The sequence below is a fragment of the Callorhinus ursinus genome, unplaced genomic scaffold (assembly GCF_003265705.2).
Source record: "Callorhinus ursinus isolate GAN/ISIS: 27379988/994484 unplaced genomic scaffold, GSC_fseal_2.0 scaffold1, whole genome shotgun sequence".
In the NCBI taxonomy this organism is placed as follows: domain Eukaryota; kingdom Metazoa; phylum Chordata; class Mammalia; order Carnivora; family Otariidae; genus Callorhinus; species Callorhinus ursinus.
This window is the reverse complement of record NW_027397063.1, coordinates 138,413,382-138,439,011: the sequence shown is the minus strand read 5'-3', so window position 1 is coordinate 138,439,011 and position 25,630 is coordinate 138,413,382. Positions and strand designations below refer to the sequence as shown.

Sequence of the window (25,630 nt, the reverse complement as noted above, 5' to 3'; positions counted from 1 at the left end):
GGGAAGGGAAGGGAAGGGAAGGGAAGGGAAGGGAAGGGAAGGGAAGGAAAGGAAAGGAAAGGAAAGGAAAAAGGAAAGGAAAGGAAAGGAAAGGAAAGGAAAAAGGAAAAGAAAAAGGAAAGGAAAAGGGAAAGGAAAAAGGAAAGGAAAGGAAAGGAAAAAGGAAAGGAAAAAGGAAAGGAAAGGAAAGGAAAAAGGAAAGGGAAAGGGAAAGGAAAGGAAAGGAAAGGAAAGGAAAGGAAAGGAAAGGAAAAAGGAAAGGAAAGGGAAAGGAAAGGAAAGGAAAGGAAAGGAAGGAGAGAAGGAAGGAGAGGAGAGAGAAAGGAAGAGAGAGAAAGGAAGAGAAAGAGAGAAAGAGAAGAAAGAGAAGAGAAAGAAAGAGAGAAAGAGAGAGAGAGAAAGAGAGAGAGAAAGAGAGAGAGAGAGAGAGAAAGAGAAAGAGAGAGAAAGAGAGAGAAAAGAGAGAAAAGAGAGAAAAGAGAAGAAAGAGAAGAAAGAGAAGAAAGAGAAGAAAGAGAAGAAAGAGAAGAAAGAAAGAAAGAAAGAAAGAAAGAAAGAAAGAAAGAAAGAAAGAAAGGGCACCTGGGTGGCTCAGTTGGTTAAGCGTCTGCCTTCTGTGGGTAGTGATCAGTGGGTCCTGGGATCTACCTGCGTGGGGCTCCCTGCTCAGCGGGGAGTCTGCTTCTCCCTCTCCCTCTCCCTCTCCCCCTCCCCTTCCCCGTGCTAACAAGCTCTTTCTCTAATAAAATCTTTTTAAAAAAAAAAAGATCTATTTGACAGATATTAAAAAGCAAACCAGTAAAAACACAAACAACAGACAACTGAATGATACTCAGTGGGAGCATGGCACAGTTGGTACTATTTTATACCACTACTGTGTGGGAAATTTTATATTAACATTTTTGAGAGTAACATAAAATACAAAAGATGCATATACTTTGGCATAACAATTCGACTTTTAAGAATTAAGAGAAACTCACAAAGGTGCAAAGATATAGCAAAGATGTTCTGTTCAATGTTGCTCATATTAGCAAAAAGGTAAGGGAAAAAACTTTAAGTGTCCATCAGTGGGGATTGGCTAAATGTTGTTAATACAATGAACTATGGCCATGAAATAGAACAAATAATACATATGTGCACACATATACACACTTTTGCCATGGACACTATACAGTAAGGCAGATACAAAATAGAATATTTAGTATGGTTCTGTTTTTGATTTAAAAAAAAAAAGAGAGAGAGATATAAGGGGCGTCTGGGTGGCTCAGTCGTTAAATGTCTGCCTTCGGCTCAGGTCATGATCCCGGGGTCCTGGGATCAAGCCCCACATCGGGCTCCCTGCTCGGTGGGAAGCCTGCTTCTCCCTCTCCCACTCCCCCTGCTTGAGTTCCCTCTCTCACTGTGTCTCTCTGTCAAATAAATAAATAAAATCTTAAAAAAAAGAGAGAGATAATATATGGGTGGAAAAGAATAAGACTATGCATTAAGCTGTACAGTGTGATATTATGGAAGATCTTCACATTCTATGTTAGACATTTCTGCACTGTGTGAACTCTTTACAAGTAGGCACTGATTTTGTTACCAGAAAAAAATAAACGTAAAAATCCTATGTAATAATTTGCCCTTACTGGCTTCTCCTCAGTCTTTCTCTAATTTGGTGCCTCTAATAAATCCAAAATGCAATTTCACTTGCTAGTGCTATTTAAAAAGCTTTCCTTTCCCCATAAATCTGTAAACTGCTTCAGTCCATCAGATTTCCTGGCTCAGTCTGAAAATCCTTTGCAGCTCTGGGTAAGCGTATAAATTCTGCTCTTTCTTGCTCATCCAAGAAAACAAACACAAAGAGCATCAAAAGCAAATGCTAATAGATGTTTGTGGCTTTAATCAAAACTTGTAACTTTTTGCTGACATTTCCACTTTCTTAAAAAGTGGGTATTCTCAATCGTTTTGTTCATGAATAAACTTTATCGAATCCTACATTATTGAAGAAGTTTAAGAAAAAGTAGCATTTAGTGGTTACTTATGGAGAATGAGCAATCACTGATTTTACACTAGGCCCTTCCAATAAGTCTTTGTATTTACCACAAGTCATTCCACCCTGTTCCCATCTATCAGAGGGGCCTAAATACAAACATTTTGGAGTCACGAGACTGGGCAACGCCTGATGACGACCGCAGGCACTTTATTTTTTAACAGAAGCCTGAACCCAAAGGTGGCCAATGGCCAAGGAATGGGCATCCCCAGACAGTCGAGAGTCAGGAAACCAGTAAAATCAAATGGTGTCACCAGCCAAGGACAAAAGTCAGGGGAGCTACGACCAAATTGCCTTTCGTGAGTACATCACTTGGAGAACACTGGCCCATCTTACTATTTCATCTTCCCACCACCATCAAGGGGAGAAAGATCAGCTGGTGACCCCAGTCTAGGAAAGAAGGATCTAAGTATAACAGCCATGCCTTACCTCCCTCACTTGTTCACAAATGAATCGATACATACTGAAAGGCAAAAAGCAGGAAGGCAATGTTCTGGGTGCAAATGAGGTTGTACACAGCGGGGGTTCTTCCCTAAGTGAAACTCACAGTGTAACTGAGGATACAAGATGTAGGAAATCACCTTCTACAGCTCTTATCCAACAGAAATAGAATGCAAACCACATGTTTTAAATGTTCTGGAAGCCACCATAAACAAAAAGAAACAGACAAAATTAATTGAATGATACTTCACTTAGCCCAATATATCCAAAATATTAACATATAGTCAATATAAGAAAATTAATCAGCTACTTTTTTTTTTTTTTTTTTTTTTTGGAAATCCGGTATCTGACACTTGGAGCACATCTCCGTTCAATGCTCTGCGTGGCTACTGGCTAGTGTAGTGTGCCCTAGCTTACCCTCACTCTCTTTGCAAGTCTAATTCCACAACCAATTAAGAGTAAAAACCAAAAAATGCAAAAGCTACACTCCTGGGAAGTACATATCACTTGTCAATTTCTATGCTTTTTAACTAGACTGTCTCCTTAGAGAGAAGGAAGAAGGAATACTGCTTCCTCAAAGTGAAGCCCAGGACCTAGAGCAGAACTAACTAGAAACAAGAATGATGAGGATAAAACCCAGGATTATCCCATTGGCTCGGAAGAGGCCATATGTAACACATTCCCAATGTGTGCCCTGTGACTGGCCAAAGATATCCTCAGTTCTACTTTAGCATTTTCTTCAGTGGACACAACATGTGGTTTTTATGGTAATAAAGTCCATCTTCTTTCAAACCAACTGGGTTAATTATGCAGAAACTAGTTATGCTTTACACCAAGTTTGCTGATATACATTTATTTTATTTAGCTTCAACACATTTACTTGGCTAACCAGATAACGGGATGCTGATCAGATAAATTCAGTAGCGATATGGGCAACTTCACTACATTTAATCCAGCATCAACAGATTACACCCTAGCCCTAGAGAGCTATTTTGCAAATACAAACTGATGACATAAGCTACCAAGAGCAGATCCATGCATATCTATTTCCTCTCCCTCACAAAAAAACCACATCAAAGTATATACTTTAATGACAGTGTGTATTGTGTATAAAATCATCTTGTATACAATAGCAGTTGGGTTATACAGCTCCATTCTGCAATCTACAGAAATCCTGAATAGGTATTCGTGTAGGTTGAAGAAACAGATTTCTCTTACATCCAGTAAGTCCTCTTTTATAACTTTGAAAGGATCTTCCTAAGTCAAGCATTTTGAAATTTTAATCATATCTTATTTGCTACTTTAGAAATTCATGCCCATGTGCACAGCAGAATCATATTAATGGCATATTGGACACAAGTGTGCAGATTCTTAATCTTATAAGGAACTTGTCATTTTAACATAAAAGAACCAATTCATATCAGATGAGTTGCAACTAGGAAAGAGCAAAGTAATTTTAAAAGCCTAATGAATGCACAGGACTGAAAACATTCCTTAAATATAACGTGGCTGCCAATCTGTACTATGTTGGTGTCTCCATGATTAAATCCTTTAGGCTCCAAGGGTCCATAAAGAGACTTTTTTCTAAAGATACCAATGACTTGAAAGATTTACTCAAGCTTGCTTCAGCTGCTATCCTCAAGATTGTTAAAACAATATAATTGTCAAACTAGTGTATTGCTAATCCCATTTTTATTGTTAACATTTGCCACTGAAATTGCTCTTTAATTGTTTTGGAACAGACACATAAAATATCATGACAGTGATATTTTGGCACATGTTGGAAAATCTGCCATGAATAAAGATTTTTTTTCCAATAAAATGCAGTTTGCCTATATTACTTGATATCAAAATGATTTACTGAAGTAGGCCAAAGCATAAACCACTAAAATAAAATGAAGAGAGATTAGAGTTATAGCAAAATCCAAAGGCTGATTCATCCAAATTCATACTTAAGACACATTTAAAAGCAACTTCTATTCTTTGGAAAGTGGCAAAGGGGAAGAAGAAGAATGCCTTCCATCCTGCTCCGCAGGCAACTCTGCACTCGAAACCAAGCCACTGGGTCCTTCTGATGGCTCCTGTTCTTAGGAACCCGCATTTGTTACACAGATCCAGACTGCCTTAGCATGCTAGACCCTGAAGACTGTGCATAGGAATCCATTTAGCTTTATCCCACGTACACTGCCTGAGCCTCCAGTCCCCACTCAACACAGCTGCCTTGCAAGGCCAAGGAAAAGGCAGTGTCCTCACCCAGGTGGGCCTGCAGCTGCTTTTTTGTAAGCAATCAGCTACCTGGCTTTCCCCACCTCTTGGCCTGCCAAGAGCTGGGGCACCTGCAGCTGGATCTCAGGATTAAAAACATTCTGCCTGCTCTCTGGCCTGAATGTGGTGTTAGAACTCCTGGGCCCTTAGCTCAAACCTCTGAGACTGGCCCTGTGTTTTATGACTCCTTCCCCACTCTCCCTGTGGCTGATTTCAAAAGCCTCACTGATGGAGACTGGCAGAGAACTCACTGAATCCAGCCCTCAACCAGTCTCAAGTTTTCTGTATAATCCCATGACCCTAAACCTGATTCTCTCCAAGTCCCAACCTCTGGCTGAGCAGCCTACCTCCTCAGTGCACACAGCTAGAGGCTCCAAAAGATTTTCTTTTTTCTAAGTAAAGGATACTATCTGATTTTGAAAAAGCATCAATTATGTGCAAAGCCAAACAAATATGAAACCACCACAATATAAAGCCTGCAGGATCTGTGCCCAAACTACCCTCCAGCCTCACTCCCTGCATTTCTCCATGGATTCTGGTCCAGGCACAGCTAAGTTCTCACCATCTCCCATGCTGGAATGCCCCCTCTCCTCATGGCAACTCCCTCAAGGCCACGTTCAAAGGTTACTTCTTCTGTGAGACTCCTCTCCTTGCAATGAGGGGTGGGTCCCTTCCACCCCTGGGATCCCCAGCATTCTCTCCCTCTCTCCATAAAGCTCCTATACTACTGTGTGATTATGTGCCTGCACATCATTCTTCCTGTATTTTGAATCCAGAGGGCCCAGACGGTTAGTCATGCAGACAGGAGGGAGCACTGTGCTCCTGAGTGGGCAATTACAACTGGAGATTTGGCTTTTTTTCAAAATAATAAAAACTACTTCCAGTTGGTTATATCTTTAACCAGTTGTAGTTTTTTGATATAGTTGACACACAATGTTAGTTTCAGGTGTACAACACAGTGATTTGACCAGTCTGTACATTATCTTCTGCTCTTCAACATACAACACTATTGCAATACTATTGACTAGATTCCTTAGGCTGTCTGCGCCTTTTATTCTCATTCCTTCTTCATTCCATAACTGGAAGGCTGTACCACCCAATTCCCTTTCACTCATCTTGCCCAACCCCCTCACCCCTGGCAACCATCAGTTTGTCTTCTGTATTTATAGATCTGATTCTGCTTTTTGTTTTTTCACTGGTTTTGGTTTTTAGATTCCACAAAGTGAAATCATATGATATTTGTCTTTCTCTGACTTATTTCACTTAGCATAATATCGTTTAGTTCCACCCATGTTGTTGCAGATGACAAGATTCATCCTTTCTATGGCTGAGTAATAGTCCTGTGTGTGTGTGTGTGTGTGTGTGTGTGTGTGTGTGTGTGTGTGTGTGTACGCGCTCATTATCCGTTCATCTATCACTTGACACTTGGGTTGCTTCTGTATCTTGGTTATTATAAATAATGCTTCAATAAATATAGGGGTGCATGTATCTTTTCAAAGTGTTTTCTTTTTCTTTGGGTAAATACCAATTAGTGGAATTACTGGATCATATGGTATTTCTATTGTTAATTTTGTGAGGAATCTCTATACTGTTTTCCACAGTGGCTGCACCAATTTACATTTCCACCAACAGTGCATGAAGCTTCCTTTTTCTCCACATCTTGCCAACACATTTCTTTTCATTCCTGATGTTCTGACAGGTGTGAAGTGTGGTTTTGTGGTTTTGATTTGCATTTCCCTCATTACTAATGATCTTTTCATGTGTCTGTTGGCCATCTGTATATCTTCTTTGGAGAAATGTCTGTTCAGGTCCTCTCCCCATTTTTTTAAATTGGATTGTTTGTTTTTTTGGTGTTGAGTTGTATGAGTTCTTTATCTATTTTGAGTATTAACCCCTTAGCAGATATATGATTTGCAAATATCTTCTCCCTTTCAGTAGGTTGCCTTTCTGTTTTGTTGGTGGTTTCTTTTGTTGTGCAAAGCTTTTTATTTTGGTGTAGTCCCAGGAGTTTATTTTTGCTTTTGATTCACTTGCTTGAGAAGACAAATCCAGAAAAATGTTGCTATGGCTGATGTCAGAGAAATTACTGCCTGTGTTCTCCTCTAAGAGTTTTATGGTTTCAAGTCTCACAGGTCTTTCATCCATTTTGAGTTTATTTTTGTGGATGGTGTATGAAGCAGTCCAGTTTCATTCCTCTGCATGTAGCTGTCCAGTTTTCCCAACACCATTTGCTGAAGAGACTGTTTTTTCTCCATTGTATGTTCTTGCCTCTCTTGTCATAGATTGACCATAAAAACATGGATTTATTTCTGGGCTTTCTATACTGTTCCATTAATCTATGTGTCTATTTTTATGAGAGTACCAGACTGTTTTGATTACTACAGCTTTGTACTATATCTTGGCCAGCTGGATCCATACTTAAATCTCTTTGTTCTACCTGCTTAAGATTTGTACATGGCTGTTTTATATAAACGGCATCAAATTCACAGGTTGTTTCTTTCATCTTCACTTCCCTCCAGGCCCACAGAAAAGACACAGAAACTGCCTGAAATTCCTGCCCATCAGAAGAGAAACATTTGCTTTCTTACTGAAAAACATGTAGGAGAGGAAGCACTGCTGGTAAGAGCACATTGTATGAGGATCTCTAGAAAAGGAGGAAGTTATAAAGCCTGTATCAGTCTTTCAGTATATCAAAAGAAGCTGGAAAACAGTTATGGGCAAAGAGGAGAGAAAAAAGTCATAAGGAGGACACAGTGGACCACCAGCTTTTGTTTTAGTGGGTGGCTAGAAGACAAGTAGTAGCCAATATGCAGGACTCTGTACAATCTTTTCATTATGTCTTTATTATTATTATGTTAATCACCATACATCATTAGTTTTTGATGTAGTGTTCCATGATTCATTGTTTGTGCATAACACCCAGTGCTCCACGCAATAACGTGCCCTCCTTAATACCCCTCACCGGGCTAACCCATCCCCCTGACATCCCTCCCCTCTAGAACCCTCAGTTTGTTTCTCAGAGTCCATAGTCTCTCATGGTACATCTCCCCTTCCGATTTTCCCTTCATTTTTCCCTTCCTTCTCCTAATGTCCTCCATGCTATTCCTTATGTTCCACAAATAAGTGAAACCATATGATAATTGTCTTTCTCTGCTTGACTTATTTCACTCAGCATAATCTCCTCCAGTCCCATCCATGTCGATGCAAATGGTGGGTATCCATCCTTTCTGATGGCTGAGTAATATTCCATTGTATATATGGACCACATCTTCTTTATCCATTCGTCTGTTGAAGGGCATCTTGGCTCCTTCCACAGTTTGACTCTTGTGGACATTGCTGCTATGAACACTGGGGTGCATGTGGCCCTTCTTTTCACTACATCTGTATCTTTGGGATAAATACCCAGTCGTGCAATTGCTGGGTCATAAGGTAGCTCTATCTTTAACTTTTTGAGGAACCTCCACACTGTTTTCCAAAGTGGCTGTACCAACTTGCATTCCCACCAACAGTGTAAGAGGGTTCCCCTTTCTCCACATCCTCTCCAACATATGTTGTTTCCTGCCCTGTTAATTTTTGCCATTCTAACTGATGTAAGGTGGTATCTCAATGTGGTTTTGATTTGAATTTCCCTGATGGCTAGTGATGTTCAACATTTTTTCATGTGTCTGTTAGCCATTTGTATGAGATCTTCTTTGGAGAAGTGTCTGTTCATGTCTTCTGCCCATTTTTTGACTTGATTATCTGTTTTTTGGGTGTTGAGTTTGAGAAGTTCTTTATAGATCTTGGATATCAGCCCTTTGTCTGTAGTGTCATTTGCAAAAACCTTCTCCCATTCTGTGGGTTGGCTCTTTGTTTTGTTGACTGTTTCCCTTGCTGTGCAGAAGCTTTTTATCTTGATGAAGTCCCAAAGTTCATTTTCGCTTTCGTTTCCCTTGCCTTTGGAGACATGTCTTGAGAGAAGTTGCTGTGGCCGATGTCGAAGAGGTTACTGCCTATGTTCTCCTTTAAGATTATGATGGATTCCTGTCTCACATTGAGGTCTTTCATCCATTTAGAGTTTATATTTGTGTATGGTGTAAGAGAAAGATCAAGTTTCATTCTTCTGTATATAGCTGCCCAGAGCAGCTATACTTTCAACGCCATCCCAATCAAAATACCAATGGCATTTTTCAAAGTGCTGGAACAAACAATCCTAAAATTTGTATGGAACCAGAAAAGACCCCAAATCACCAAGGAAATGTTGAAAAAGAAAAACAAAGCTGGGGCATCATGTTGCCTGATTTCAAGCTTTATTACAAAGCTGTGATCACCAAGACAGCATGGTACTGGCACAAAAACAGACCGATAGATCAATGGAACATAATAGAGAGCCCAGATATGGACCCTCAACTCTATGGTCAACTAATCTTCGACAAAGCAGGAAAAAATATCCAATGGAAAAAAAGACAGTCTCTTCAATAAATGTAGATGGGGTAAAATTGGACAGCTATATACAGAAGAACAAAACTCGACCATTCTCTTACATCATTATGTCTTTTCTGAGCAAACTGTTGCCAAGAAGCTGCTACATGTATGTAGACGCCACACAGGCCCTTGAGCTTAGAAACCAAACCTCACTGAAGTATATACTGTGTTTCCCTGAAACTAGGAATCCCTCAGTTCTAAGATGTACCATTATTTTCTTAAGCCCTAAGAAAGAAAAATGCTGCCAATTAAACTATGACATGATTTCTTATTACTTAGAAAGTTCATTTTATGTTTATTGAAAGAGCTCTTTTAGACATATTCAGACATATATTTTTATAATGCATCACTCTTGGGCACTTATAAAAAGAAAAATAAAAGCGAAATGAATTGGTTAAGGCAATGACAACCAGGTCACCTGGCTGAAAGCAATCATAAAATGTCACTGATTTGGAAAGTACATCCCAGTTTCAGAAATGTTAAAATCTGAAAGAAAAAAAAAAAAGTACATCATAGAATCACTAAAATGCTATATCATGTCTTGCTCAGTGACAAAAATTTAGAAAGGACAAGGTAATTGTTCACAGGATAACTGCTACAAAGACATTTCACTGATTAAAAAATGTATTTATACAGAGGGAAAAAGTTGAGATTATTCAACTCAAGAAAGACAAAAGTAGAAAAGGGATTTAATAATGTTCTTCAAGGACATCAAAGTCCTGTCCCCTAAAAGCAGTGATTTCCAACATTTTTTTTTTTTTTTTTTTTTTTTTTAGCAGCAGGACCTCTTTTTGAAATATTATCATAGAAGAAACCTGAGTATGGAGCTGTTCTGGTTAGAGGAAAAGCATCATCCCAGACATGCCTGGGAGGTCACAGGGCTCAGGACTGGCTGAGATCCTCACTTGGACAGTAGACATCACCTCTACCCATGCTATGACAGCTCCAATACATGAAAAAGGTCTAAATCATGGCATTAATCAATTAAACATTCACTGTGGTTTGTAAGATATGAAGCCATTCGGGTGCCTGGGTGGCTCAGTCGATTAAGCATTTGCCTTCAGCTCAGGTCATGATCCCAGGTCCTGGGATCAAGCCACTCATCGGGCTCCCTGCTCAGCGGGGAGTCTGCTTCTCCCTCTGCCCCTCGCCCCACCACCGCTCATGTGCATGCTCACGCACGTGCTCTCTCTCCCTCTCTCTCTTGCACAAAAATAAAAATCTTTTAAAAATAAGATATGAAACCTTTCTAGGTGGTCATTATACAAAGATTAATCAAGCACAGATTTTGGTAACCTTCAAGAAGGAATTTCCTATGTACAAGATTTGAGACCCTGAAGTGATTGCCAAAGGACAGGATGAAAACTTTTCATCAGTCACAAAAGGAGCTGTACTGACCCGAACAGGTTAGAAACGTTCCTGCCACAGCAGGGCAATGAGTCACATCCCCCCCCCCCCCCCCCCCCCTTAAGGCCTGTTCGAGCTCTAGAGAGCTCTCCATGTCTTCAACGCTGGTCTCCTCAAATGCAAGCCTGATGTGGCTGGGTTTGGACAGCTTTGGCTCTTGCCCCATGCCCAACGAAACCCAAAGCAGGCAGTTTACTGCACCCCCTGAACTCCAAAACAAATCCAATGCTGCAACAAATTAGCAAGTCACATATACCCTTATTGAAGATGGGGAGACACACAGGCCACTTGGCAAAGCTTAAAATCCCCATTCGACAGCTATCTCCGTGTGCCTTCCTCCCATTTTCTCTATTTCTTCTCCCACTATTGCTTATAAAATCCCCTTACTATTCAAAGCAATTCAATCCAGCCTCCAACTTTGTACAGGCCCCAGCATGGCAGCTCTGTGCCATCTTGTCACTGGAGCATGCTTTGGGAATAGCACCCACTGCCACCTCTTGTCCCCATCCAAACCACATAGCTCAGCAAACCCAACCCACTCTCCTGGAAGGAAAAGGTTCACCTTGCAGCTAAGAAAAATAATGTTTTCACCATTTAGCCATATCAACACACAAACAACTTGTATATTAATATTTTAGGATGATTAAAGAAAGCTAATTTTCCATGGGTACAGTTATCAGACTAGGGTTATTGCTCCATTGAAGACCAAGGTAGGTTAGGCTGAGCTGGCTGGGGACGTGTCCCCTCCTTTGTCCATTATGCTGTCACTTACCTATGTAGGGCAGGTTTTTAGTGAAGGGGGATAGCCAACCCAGGTACAAGAGAACATTTCTTCAGCTAAGGGCACTCTGTTGCTCTCAGCACCAACTCAACTTCCAGCCTACTTCTCAAACCTGCCTAAAGGCAGGAATTAGTAGGGATTTATCAGAAGTGAGAAAAGTCAACCCGGCAATCCCATTTCACTCTCTACACATAGGAACCATAGAAGAAAGGTTTCCTTTAACAAATGGTTTTCAATGGAGTAGCATTCTATGAATAGAAAAAAATGATGTATGGAAGTTAAGCTATTCCACATTCGGAAGAACATAACCTTCTGGCCATAGGCACAAAACTGCTGATCTGACCCATTGACTACCAAGTCAGGGGGCTTCATACTGAGCATCAGAAAATTCACACCAAAGTGTAGTGATCATCCCTCTGCCCTTCCTCCACAAACCAATCTCAAATGAACGATGTATAAAAAGAGGGCAGGTCATTAAGCGGTGTCCCCTACCATTTCAGAGCTGGACAAGGTCCAGATAGAGAAACTGAGGCCCAATAAGGTGAAGTGAGATGATGAAGGGCACAGAATCCTTCTGGACAGAGTCAGGGTTTGAACCCAACCCCACGACATGGTCAAAACCTTAAAATGTTTTAAATGTCACTCGAATTTCAGAGACAAGTTTCCCTTCTTACCAGAATTACTTCAAAAATGAGTGGGATCAGTTTGCTCTCTTCCACAAGTCTGTTAAAAAAAAAATAAAAGAAGCACACATTAGATAACTCATATTTAAACTGCCCTGATCAGGAGCACCACAGCCCCATGTTTTATTGCTTAAATTCTGTGACCGAGAAATAGATGATTAAATACTCATTTTTAACACATTGAACTACATCTATTAAATACAAGAAATATGGGGCTCTTTTCAAGTGACTCTTAGCTTAGCCTTATTGATCTGTAGCAAGTATAATCTCAAATAGGTTGACATTTATAAATATAAAAATTAAAATTCACAATTATTATAGACTATGAGAATAGGCAATGCCAGCTGAAACCATGTGACCAGCCCTCACTGCACAGTTACATTCTAAGCATGCCACATGTAATCTCTCATTTATGCCTCATTAGCTATCTTCTCAGCATTATGAATGTATAATGATTTTTAATCTGTTACTTTAAAAAAAAAGAAAAGTAGACCCCAATCACCCAATAGACTTTGGGAATTTTCCCTCACCAAAACTAGTTATGAATTATTATCTATTGTGACAAGATTTTTTTTCATGCCATGTAAGAGAAAATAGCCTCAACCGTTCTTTTTTTTTTTTAGCCTCAACCATTCTTACTAAAAACAATACCTCAGTCTCTAAATATTCCTTCAGTCCAGGGCAGTCAGTCTGTTTCTGTAAAGGGTCAGATGGCAAAGATTTCAGGCTTTGGTGGGCCACACAGTCTCTATAGCAACTACTTAACTCTGTCATTATAATGTAAAAGCAGGCATAAATTATACATAAATGAATAGGCATGGCTGTGTTCCAATAAAATTTTATTTACAAAAACAGGTATATGCCATATTTGGCCCATAAGCTATCATTTGCTGATTCCTGATTCCGTTTTAAAAATAAATCAGATTCCTTCATTTTATTAGCGTTGACTTTGTATGATAAATGACAGCACTTAAGACAAGCATGCTGCCTTCATTGTGGGCATTAGAGTTTGTCTATTTCACAGAAAATGCCAGGTGGATAGGAAGGGAATTCATCATCTGGCCTCCCTAGAGCTTGTCTGTCTACAATAATACAGTGATAAAAGAAAAGCCTACGAGACTTGCCAAAAAGAGATCACAGTGTTTATAATAATAATAATATATATATATAATAACACATATAAATATGTGTTAAGGGAAAGTGAAGTACAGAAAGGAGTCCCAAAGAATGGAGCGAGCATTTAGAAAGCCCCTCAGTATCTAGCAGAAATAAATGTGATTATTTTTGTAGTTTTACTATATCAGGGGATAAGGTTTTGACTACAAATATTAAATTTATTTATTCACTTTCTTGGGCAACTGAAGGCTCAGACGTGAAGCCGAAGCTCCTTACACCATGTCTCAGCAGGATGCAAAATGCACAGACCCAAGACCAAGCATGACCTCAAGCCAGCACTTTTCCAGGCTTCTTCCTCAGCTCCCAAGATGTTGACCATCCCTTTCCCTAAACTGATCTTTTTAAATTTTTATGATATATACTCTCATGAGGCCTGGGCTGAAATAGCCAAGCACATATATCTGAGAGTTGCCCTAGTACCCAAGCCAAGAAAGTTACAGGGGCATGGACTCCACTTCTCCAATGGTACCCAGAGGTGAGAGCTGCTTCTTCTACACTCTCCCCCAACATTCAGATCCAGAAGCATCCACCCACAACATCAGTGTCCTCATGACAGTATTTTTAAATATACTCTACTGCTAGGACATGCCTACAGAAACTACTGTACTTCATTCTGATGAATTACAACTAGTCCTTCTCCAGGCTTCTGCACGAGGAGCGGGCTGGCCTGGATGCCCTCTTCAGGCCCCTTCAACTCCCAGTTCTAGCATGCCAGGCGTCACATTTTTCTGAATACCAACCATAACAATTGTTGTTCCCTGACTGGACGGACATGATTCAGAACTACGTCTGGGAAATTAAAAGGGAGCTCGAGCTAAATAAAAGCACTTTTAGTTAAAGACAAAAACAAAAACAAAAAAAACCCCACAACATTTCTATGACATTTTCTGTAACTCATGAACTAAACATAAATTCAAAAAAAACAAAAAACAAAAAAACAAAAACCACCTCTAAAGCAAGTACAGAACAAGGGTGGCCGCAAATGTTTATGACAATCTCAGGTGGTGTTTTTCCAGACTGTGGGAAGTGGCCAATAAGTGCACAATGACATGAGTTCACTGGGTATTGACTAGCATTTTCTTTTTTAAGATTTATTCATGAGAGAGAGAGAGAGAGAGCAGAGACAGAGAGAGACAGACAGACAGAGAGAGAACGCACATGAGCAGTGGGGAGGGGCAGAGGGAGAGGGAGAAGCAGGTTCCCCCCTGAGCAGGGAGCCCGCCGCTCAATCCCAGGACCCTGGGATCATGACCTGAGCTGAAGGCAGACGCTCAACCGAGTGAGCCACCCAGGCGCCCTGACTAGCATCTTCTTAATTAAAAATAATAAAATAGAGAATATCCAAAGCTGTCACACACAGTATGGTCCCATACATTTTTGTTTCAGTTTTAGGCCTATAGATTCATACTGGGTTGTGACGTAAAATGCATTTTTCTTATGTGGGTCATAGTTAGACATCTGAAATCCAGAGATTTTAGATTGCTTTAGAGACAATATTTGCCTTCCATCTGCTCTTAAACTTTGATTTTTAAAAATCTGTCTCCTTATTTTAACCACCTCCTCTCATACCACTATAGGCCCAATTAGTGGCTCGGGTCTCCAGTGATCAAGCCCTTGATGTGCTCTGAGTAACACAGCAATCTTCTCAGAGCTCTCTTCCTTTGATTTGTACTCTGGAGAGCAGCCCCGGCGCTCAGGCCTCTGTAGACCAGGGAGGACAAGGCTTACCTCCAAAGAAAGCTGATGTGGCTGAATCTCAGGGAATTGTTCAGGCAGTAAGTCTTAAATCATCAGAGTTGACTTTTGCAAAAGGTTATCTTATTTTTGGGTTCTGTTCAGTGGTTGGCCACCATGATTTTAACATTTTTTTTAAAAGATTTTATTTATTTATTTGACAGAGAGAGACACAGCGAGAGCAGGAACACAAGCAGGGGGAGTGGGAGGGGGAGAAGCAGGCTTCCTGCCGAGTGGGGAGCCCGATGCGGGGCTCGATCCCAGGACCCTGGGATCATGACCCGAGCCGAAGGCAGACGCTTAACGACTGAGCCACCCAGGCGCCCCAATGATTTTAAATCACCAGTATCATTTTACTACATGAGCCTGTTATATCCTCCAGTCTAAAATAATAAAATTTCTATGGTCTATGGACAGCCTGAAGGACAGGAAGTAAAAAGATTTATCTGGATTTTTTTTAAAACCAAAAACAAACAAAAAGAGATCTTTCTGAAATTATCCCTAATCTTCAAAGGACTGTGAAGATATTAACTACATCACAGTATACTTTTCTTTATGTTAACCATCCAAGCACAGTGTTTTTAAGTAATTCCAGATGAAAACTGAAATATACTGCCCTCTGCAAATGTAGTTCATAAGACCACTTGTTATTGTTGTGGTTTTTTTTTTTTTTCAGGGGGAGGTCTTCTTTGTTTTGTTTCTTCCCCTTAACAGTAAAATTTAATAATAGATTGTATGTGGTTAAAGAGTTTTCCTTACAAAATTTTCATTCAGAAGATTTACTGGAATTTTCTCTATCTGTGGTTTATATTATTAACAAAGGGTGCTGTTTGAATTAGAAAATTTTGAATAAACTTAGGAACATCTTTAGGATACATTATTTGGCATTCTAACTCCCTCCTGTGCCTAAAGTAATTGTCACCCTTAGTGTTGGGAAACATTGTAAAGATTTTTTTTTTTATTATTTATTTGAGAAAGAACGCACATCAGTGGGGGGGGGTAGTAGAGGGAGGAGGAGAAGCAGACCCCCCACTGAGCAGGGGCTGGATCCCAGGACCCTGGGATCATGACCTGAGCCAAAGGCAGACGCTTAACCAACTGAGCCACCCAGGCGCCCCAGTTTTGGGAAACTTTTTAAAAGTTTTATTTACTGATGCTTGACAATTCAGACTAAATATAAAGTCTAGCAACAGTTAGATATAAATGACTAAATGCAATTTAGGTAGGAAAAGTAGGAATAGGGAGATTCCTCTGCTTCTGTTCAGAAAGCTACAGAAGTGAGTTGGGCTTAATTTCAAACCATTGTTAACATTTTTTTAACTTTCCTTTGAAACATAAAGACAATCTTGGGATGAACCAAGAACAAGAATTAAAAGTAACTAAATAAAGTCCCTTGACCTACCCTACCATACTGCTATGTATTCAGAGAAAAGAGGAGCCAGAGGAGGAGGTCCAAGGAGGAGAAGCAAAGGATCTCTGTCTGCTCTGGGCTCAGGTTTGCAAGACAAAGAAAGCAGTCCCAACAGTGATTAAATGGATCGAAGGAGACACCAGGTTTGGTCATGGAGCTGCACAGTCATATTTGCTTGCTTGCTTACTTGCTTGAAGTTTTTATCTGCCCACATAGGTAGAGACAATATGCACGAAGCAAGCACCAGAAGTCAAGAGCCTCCATCTCTGCAGTCGGCCCTATCCATCAGGAACACTGTCCGTCCCCCCCAAGGGCTTTTCCATCTACTGTGTTGCATTTCAACAAGCCATATAGATCTTAATTAGTGCTGGAGATTTTTTTTTTCCTGAAAACTAACTCCGTACTCAAATTTGACTAACCCTATTGAGCATTTGCCATGGGCTAACCTTATGAACTCAAAATCTGTGACTTCAAACTTGAGAGTCAAGTGGCTTCAGAGACACACGGAACAGCATACAGAGTTAAGTTCTAGCACAGATTAGGGAACCGACCCGGGGAAAACCTAGTGAGCCCAGACTGGGGAGAAGAGGTGTTCATGAGCACGGAAAGAATTGAGCAGGAGGAATGGTACAATCGGAGTAGCGAAAGGACAACGTGAAAGATGGAGAAGAATGACGCAACCTTGAACACCATGCCAAGAAGTCTGGGCTTTACCTACAGGTTACAGGGAGTTTATGAAGGATTTTAAGCAGAAGAATGACACAGTAGGATTTGCTGTTCAAACTCCAATCTGACAGTAATGTGAAAAATGACCAGGGGAAGGAGTATAGTCCAGAACATTCCCTCTCAAAGAATGGTCTGCAGACCAGAGCCAGCCTGCAAACTGTCACAGGTCTGCGACAAGACAACTACCCAAATTTGAAAGATTAAGTTTCTAATCTGTTGGGTCTAATGATAAGAAATTTGAATTTTGCAGCAGTTTAAAACTCGACCCCACCAAAATATGATGAAAAACGGGATATTTGCATAGCCTCAAAATAGTTCCCCACAAAGAAATGTACAGTGGAGAAACGTGGCAGATACCACCTTAACCAATGGAGCACGTTCCTGAGCCAAAGGCAGATGCTTAACCAACTGAGCCACCCAGGCATCCCAGGGGCTGTGTTTTCAACCACATTCTTATTGTTGATAGAATTCAGTTCCTTAGGGGCACCTGGGTGGCTCAATCGTTAAGCGTCTCCCTTCGGCTCAGGTCGTGATCCCAAGGTCCTGGGACTGAGCCCCACATCAGGCTCCCTGCGCCGCGGGAAGCCTGCTTCTCCCTCTCCCGTTCCCTCTGCTTGTGTTCCCTCTCTCGCTGTGTCTCTCTCTGTCAAATAAATAAATAAAATCTTAAAAAAAAAAAAAATTCAGTTCCTTGCAGTTGTAGGACTGATATTCCTCTTTCCTTGTTGGCGACCAGCCACGGGTCCCTCTCAGATCCTACAGGCCACTCAGATTCCTTGGCACATGGACCCCTCTATCTGCAAAACCAGAAAAGAGGACTCTCCTCCATGTCAAATCCTTCTCGAGCTTCAAATCTCTTTGACTTTCTAGTCTCTCTACCTCTAGGCCAAATTTAAATGACTCCTGTGATGAGTAAAGCCCACCTGGATGATTTCCATATTTTAAGGTCAACTAGTTTGGGACCTTAATTACATCTGCAATGTCCCTTCACAGCAGCACTAAATTACTGTTTCACTGAGTAACTGGGAGAAGGTATGTATACACCTGCTGGGAATCTTTTTTTTTTTTTTTTTAAGATTTTATTTATTTGAGAGAGAGAGAATGAGAGACAGAGAGCACGAGAGGGAAGAGGGTCAGAGGGAGAAGCAGACTCCCCGCTGAGCAGGGAGCCCGATGTGGGACTCGATCCCGGGACTTCGGGATCATGACCTGAGCCCAAGGCAGTCGCTTAACCAACTGAGCCACCCAGGCGCCCGGAATCTTTTTTTTTTTTTAAGATTTTATTTATTTGACAGAGAGAGACACAGCGAGAGAGGGAACACAAGCAGGGGGAGTGGGAGAGGGAGAAGCAGGCCTCCCCCCGAACAAGGAGCCTGATGCGGGGCTCGATCCCAGGACCCTGGGATCATGACCTGAGCTGAAGGCAGACGCTTAATGACTGAGCCACCCAGGCGCCCCACCCGTTGGGAATCTTGAAGTCCACCAGGAAATTCCATCCACTCCAACCTCACCTCATCCTTGTCTCTTTTTTAAGGAATAATTCATATTTAGGTCTTTGAATAAGCTGCTTCTGGTCAACTTTTGTAGAAGCACTAAATAGATGCTAGACTTTTTAAAACTTCAACAATGCTGGATAGGAGTTTTAGAGTTACTATTTGTTTGTAACTGAACACTAGACTACAAACAAAGCTTTTTCATTTCTTTTGACTTACATAATTTGCCAGTCTAGTGGACCAATACCAGTCATTTTAAATTAAAAAAAAAAATCTCTAACATCAAGCTGAATTTCAAATTATTGGTCCAGTGAATCAGCTTCAAAAAGAAATGGTTTTATAAAGTGTAGCTATGGCATGATATTATGTCTAGCCTGAAAGCAAGAATATTTATAATGTTTCTCCTTGAAATGTTTGCCCTTGCCTGCAATGCTTGCTAATCCTCTTGCACAGAACTGCAGAAGTCTTACCAATAGAGGTATACATCTAAGGAGAGATTTTTCACAAGAAAAGGGCAGGGTTGAAATTTTAACAGCTCTAGCACAGATCATTTTTAGATCTGGCCATTTTACAAGGATCTACAGAGTCCTTCGTATGGGCAACTCTTCCTTGAAGAAGTTTATACCCCAATGGGCAAAAAACATATACAATATAAAAATAACTTAATTCAACTTATAAAGCTAACTGCTTCATTTGTTGAGAAAGTCTCAGAATTGAGTTAGAATACAAGGCTATACCAGAATGACCTCCCATGTGCAGAATCTCCCATTGCCCCAGGGAGCATGAAAAAGATATGAATTTCAGTAAGAAACTATGGCTAAGCAAAAAGCAAGTGTCTTCCAATAGAAAGGAGATTTATATATAAATTTTAAAATTGTATGTTACATTAGCCAACTCGCAAAATGCTTTTGTACCCATTACCTCACCAGATACCCAATACAGGCCTGTGATGACCCTCATCCGTTGAACAAAGCCCCAGTCTGTTTCTATCACAGAAAGTACAGAAGGTTAAGACAGAAGAGCCGGGCTCCAGATCTTCCTGACTCCTTCTTACTCTGGCCACTATAAGGTGCCTGAAAGTCACATTTTGTCCAGGGCTTTATACTCACTGTCCCTGCACAGGCAACAACATTCTTGTTCACCAACCAAAGGTTTTGGCCCCTTGTTCCCACATCCTTTCTGTTCTGCCTAGGTCCTAGGCCCTTACCCTCTGTCTTTCTGAACCCTAATAATTCTTTGAATCCTTGGCACTCTCCCCAAGACATGATTCTATGCTGGTCACACAGCTCTACATTCACACTCCAGGTAAGAAGTATGTTGCTTCTTGCACCAGAGCAGGGAGGGGACTGAACCAAAGGAAAAACAAAACAAAACAAAACAAAAAACAAAAAGCACCATCAGTAAGACAAGTAAGATAAAGGACTGGCAGGGGCACAAAGCAGAGACAAGTCCCTCAGAGAACCCCCAGATTTCACACGTGGCCGGCATCTCCTTTTCCCCTACAGACAAGAGCCTGACACTAGGGAAGAGCAATTGTGTACGAGATAATCCTTAAATTCTTTTCAATTTAATGAACCTGCTTATATTCCATGATCCCTTTTTGTCCTGTTGTGCAATGAAATGCAAGAGAATTTTTTTTTTTAATCTACTTGAAGTCAGGCTAAGATCTGTCTCTCTTCTCTTTCACTAACTCATTAACATCTACTGAGTACCCACTACGTGCCATACATTGAGCTAAGTTAGAGCTACATCAAGTATTATAGTGCTAAGACAGATGTCTACAAAGGGTACAGAAGGGGGGCTCCTGGCTGGCTCAGTTGGTAAAGCAAGCGACTCTTGATCTCGGGGTTGTAAATTTGGAGCCCCACATGGGGTGTAGAGATTACTTAAAAATAAAATCTTAAAAAAGAAAAAAAGAAGGAGTACAGAAGGGACAACAGAAATACAGTTGACCCTTGAATAACACAGCAGGCAGGGGCACTGACCCCCTGCATAATTGAAAAATCCATGTGTAACAATTTTAACTCCCCCAAAACTTAACCACTAATAGCCTACCGTCGATCTGAAGTCTTGCTGATAACATAAACAGCCCATTACCACATACTTTGTATGTTATATGATTATATATTATATTCTTACAATAAAGCAAGCTAGAGGGAAAAAATGTTAAGGAAAGCATAAGGAAGAGAAAATACATTTACAATACTGTACTGTATATATTGGAAAAAAATCCGCATATGAGTGGGCCTATGCAGTTCAAACCCATGTTGTTCAAGGGTCAGCTCTAGTCTTTTCTGTCTGAGGAGCATAACAAAGGCTTCAAAGTGAAGGCAGCAATGACGACAGGAGTAAACACACAGTTACTGTGCGGAACATGGTTGCCAAGGCTGTACATGTGGTAGCTCATTGGATTCTAACAAAGAAAATGAAAATCCTAGGAGTCAGGGCATATGATGATGATGATGATTTTTTTTCTTCACATGAGAAGCTGAGATACGAGGAAGTCCAGCAGTCAAGTGACAAGGAGGGGGCGGAGATACAGACGCAGGCAGCTCAGATTACATCCCACAGTACAGGTATTGCCTGAGCTGAACCTTGAAAGAGGATTAGGTTATTGACAGGCTGAGAATGGATGAAGCGAGGGGGCGGGGGGGCAGGGGACAGGCTGGGATGAATTATGTCCTGGGCAATGCGAACAGCATGACAAAGAGCAAAATCGGAATGGGCTCATTATAGGCAGTGAAAAGCAAGTGAACAGGCACATTTGTTGGAGTAGTAGAAGTAAAGGGAAGATAATAAAAGATCAGGCTAGAGGAATAAAGCAGGGCAGATCACGAGAGATCTTATCAGCCATGCTGAGGAGCTTAAACCTTATCCTCTGGATGGGGATTGCTAAACTCCACCTGAAGGCCAAACCCTGCTGGTCACCTATTATTTCTATGGCCCACAAGCTATGAATGGTTGTTGCATTTCTAAATGGTTGGGGAAAAAAAATCAAAAGAATATTTCATGACATATGAAATTGCATGAAATTCAAATTTCAGTTTTCGTAAATAAAGTTTAACTGAAACACAGCCATGCTCATTCATTTACACACTATCTCTGGCTGCTTTTATACTGCAAAGCCAGGGCTGAGTAGCTGCAACAGAGCCCATATGGCTGGCAATGACTGAAATATTTACTATCTGGTCTTTTAGAGAAAGTTTGCCAAGCTCTACTCTAGGTAACTAGGAGCTGCTAAGGGGCTGATGAAAATGATGATGCAAAATGATGTCATTGCCAGCTTTATATTTTTACAGTGATTATTCAGGTTATAGTGAGGAAGATGGATGGAAATAAAAAGGATTGGGAACAGGAAGATCAGTTAGCTGACAGTGACTACTCTCAAAATAAGCGGTGATAAGCACCAATGCAGGCAGAAATGGGAAAAGAAAAATGAGGAAGATCAATAAGGTTGTATCAATAGGATTTCAAAATCTACTGGATGCAGGAGAGGAAGAGGAAGGAAGAAATACAGAATGACTCCAGGTGCCTGATCTGTACCCCCTCGGGCCACCATCATGCCCACCACCAGAACAATCCCCATCACAGCACGCAACCTCACAGGAACTCCTATGCATCATGCACTGGGTGTAATCGGTGCTTTACCTCTCACCTAATCCTTACCATGATGTGGGAATGAGCCACCTTGTTCTACAGAGAAGAAAACTAACAATGAACCCTATCCAAGGTAACATAACTAATTAATTTCTGAGTTCCCGATATTAACTGCTCTAAGATACTATAATATATAGAGGGAAAACCTCCTTTGGATAAGAAAATGAATTAAGTTCTGAAAGATGAGGGACAAGTCGACTGAGGGCAGAAACCCAAGGCACACCAACATTTAAAGAGTTGGTAAGGGAAAAAAACCACCGAGTGGTGTCAAGGTCCACAGAACACAGGAAGCAAGGATGTCAGTGGGGTGGAATGGAAGAGAGTCAAAAAGAACACCTGAACACCCTGCTCAATCTCCTGGATGTTCAGATCTTAGGTGCAGTCCCAGTTTCTATAAGTTATACTTGTATTATATGGAGAAACTCCCCAAGCTCACTTCAGGAGTTGTTTCTAAGAGCCATACGTGATACCACGGTACTAACAAGCAAACAAAACAGAGCAATGATCAACTTGAAGCCACTGAACCAAAGGCTACCTCACTGACCCTCAAAACCACAAGATGGGTGATGGATTATCATTAATGTTAATGTTTCGTAAGAACCACCAGCCTGAGGACGCCTGGGTGGCTCAGTTGGTTAAGCGGCTGCCTTCAGCTCAGGTCATGATCCTGGGGTCCTGGGATCGAGTCCGCGTCTGACACCCTGCTCAGCGGGGAGTCTGCTTCTCCCCCTTCCTCTGACTTCCCCCTGCTCATGCTTGCTCTCTCTCTCTCTCTCTCTCTCAAATAAATAAAATCTTTTTTAAAAAAAAAGACTATATGAGTGTGTTTTTTAACAAATAAGTGTTTTTTCCTGATTATAGAAAATAATTATTAAAAATCACATTAAAAATAGGCAAGATCTGAATAGATATATTTCCAGAGAAACATACAGATGGCCAACAGGTACATGAAAAGATGCTCAAAATCATTAATCATCAGGGAAATGCAAATCAAAACCACGATGAAATATCACCTCACACCTGTTAGAAGGACTTACCAAAAAGACTAGAAATAACAAATGTTGGTAAAGATGTAGAAAAAAGAGTACCCTTTTTCTTCATCTTTTTGAGGAACCTCCATACTGTTTTCCAGAGTGGTTACACCAGCTTGCATTGCCACCAACAGCGTAGGAGGGTTCCCCTTTCTCCGCATCCCCGCCAACATCTGTCATTTCCTGACTTGTTAATTTTAGCCATTCTGACTGGTGTGAGGTGATAATCTCATCGAGGTTTTGATGTGGATTTCCCTGATGCCGAGCGATGTGGAGCACTTTTTCATGTGTCTGTTGGCCATTAGGATGTCTTCTTTGGAAAAATGTCTGTTCATGTCTTCTGCCCACTCTTTGATTGGATCATTTGTTCTTTGGGTGTTGAGTTTCAGAAGTTATTTATAGATTTTGGATACAAGCCCTTTATCTGATATGTCATTTGCAAATATCTTCTCCCATTCTGTCGGTTGTCTTTTGGTTTTGTGGACTGTTTCTTTTGCTGTGCCAAAGGTTTTTATCTTGATGAAGTCCCAATAGTTCATTTTTGCCCTGGCTTCCCTTGCCTTTGGAGATGTTTCTAGGAAGAAGTTGCTGCGGCTGAGGTCAAAGAGGTTGCTGCCTGTGTTCTCCTTTAGCATTTTGATGGACTCCTGTCTCACATTTAGGTCTTTCAACCATTTGGAGTCTATTTTTGTGTGTGGTGTAAGGAAACGGTCCAGTTTCATTCTTCTGCATGTGGCTGTCCAATTTTCCCAAGACCATTTGTTGAAGAGACTGTCTTTTTTCCATTGGACATTCTTTCTTGCTTTGTCAAAGATTAGTTGACCATAGAGTCTGTTGATCAGAATATAAATTGGTACAGCCATTGTGGAAAACAATATAGAGGTTCCTTGAAAATTAAAAATAGGACTACCATATGATTCAACAATTCCACTTATGGGTATTTATCCAAAGAAAACAAAAGCATTAATTTTAAAAGATATATGCACCCTCATGTTCACTGCAACATTCTTTACAAAAGCCAAGATATAGAAGCAGCCCAAGTGTCCATCAATAAGTGAATGGACAAAGAAGATGTGGTGTATGTATATACACAGTGCTATATTATGCAGCCATTTAAAAAAATTAAAATCCTCCCATTTCCAACAAGATGGATGAACCTAAAAGGCATTACGGTAAGTGAAATAAGGCAAAGACAATTAATATATGATCTCACTTAAATGTAGAATTTAAACAAAACAAATCAACAAACCAAACAAAACCAAGCTCACAGATACAGAGGAAAGACTGGTAGTTGCCAGAGGCGAGGGCTGGGTGGGTACGGAAGAAATGTGTGAACTGTTTTGATGTTTTTCTTATAGTTTAAATAAACTGAATATAAATAAACAAATGAAGAAAGAACAAGGTAGGAGAATATACTCTACCAGTTACCAACACTTATTATAAAACTGCACTAACACAGAGCGTGGTATTAGTTTACAACCTCCCACAAATCAAATTAGAATGGATGGGGAAAAAAATCTTCATTTTATAGACCTATTTATATAAAATTATTTATATAAAATCTAGAAATACAGAAGCATAAAATATAGTATTTTACGGACTGTTACCTTTGGGAAAAATAGAAAAACATTACAAAGAAAATAATGCAATCCCAGTGCTATAAGAAAATCATTAATAAGTTCTAATGCTTTATTTACTTGTCTTTCTCTATTCATACAAGGCATAGGATCCACCTCACCTGGAAAATCACAGCTACCATTTCTTGTGCATGTACTCTGTCCCTTGCACGGCCACGCCTCATTTAATGTCTAATGACACTTACAGAGGAAGACACCGAAGCATAGGCTGGTGAGCAATTTTCTTGCAGCCACTCACAAGCCAGGAATGGATCTGGGATAAGAACGGGAATCTGCCTGATTAAAGGTAGATTACATCCAAATAGGGGGTAGGAGAAAATGGTCAACTCATACCACATATATTAGGGCTTATTTTTTTTTCTTTTTTTTTTAATGAGATAGAGAGAGAGCATGAGAGGGGAAAGGGTCAGAGGGAGAAGCAGACTCCCCGCTGAGCAGGGAGCCCAATGCGGGACTCGATCCCGGGACTCCAGGATCATGACCCGAGCCGAAGGCAGTCGCCCAACCAACTGAGCCACCCAGGCGCCCCTATATTAGGGCTTATTAAAAACATTTTCCCATGTCATTTAATATTCATTTAAAATATGACTTCTTGTACCTTCATAGTTTTCTAACCTACAAGGTATTTAGCTAATCATCTATGGATGGATCCTTGTTTTCCACTCTTTACTAGTATTCACTAGGGGAAAAAA

General features: G+C 40.6%; 1 protein-coding gene across 4 annotated transcripts in view; it reads right to left on the bottom strand.

Moving 5' to 3' along the window:
• Positions 1-25,630, bottom strand: part of ULK4 (unc-51 like kinase 4) — a 608,666-nt gene that overhangs the window by 300,701 nt on the left and 282,335 nt on the right. For all 4 annotated transcript variants that reach the window (XM_025883716.2, XM_025883719.2, XM_073901588.1 and 1 more), the window contains one exon: positions 12,065-12,113. In XM_025883716.2, the coding sequence (XP_025739501.1) occupies positions 12,065-12,113 (49 nt within the window). The remainder of the gene's footprint in view (positions 1-12,064; positions 12,114-25,630) is intronic.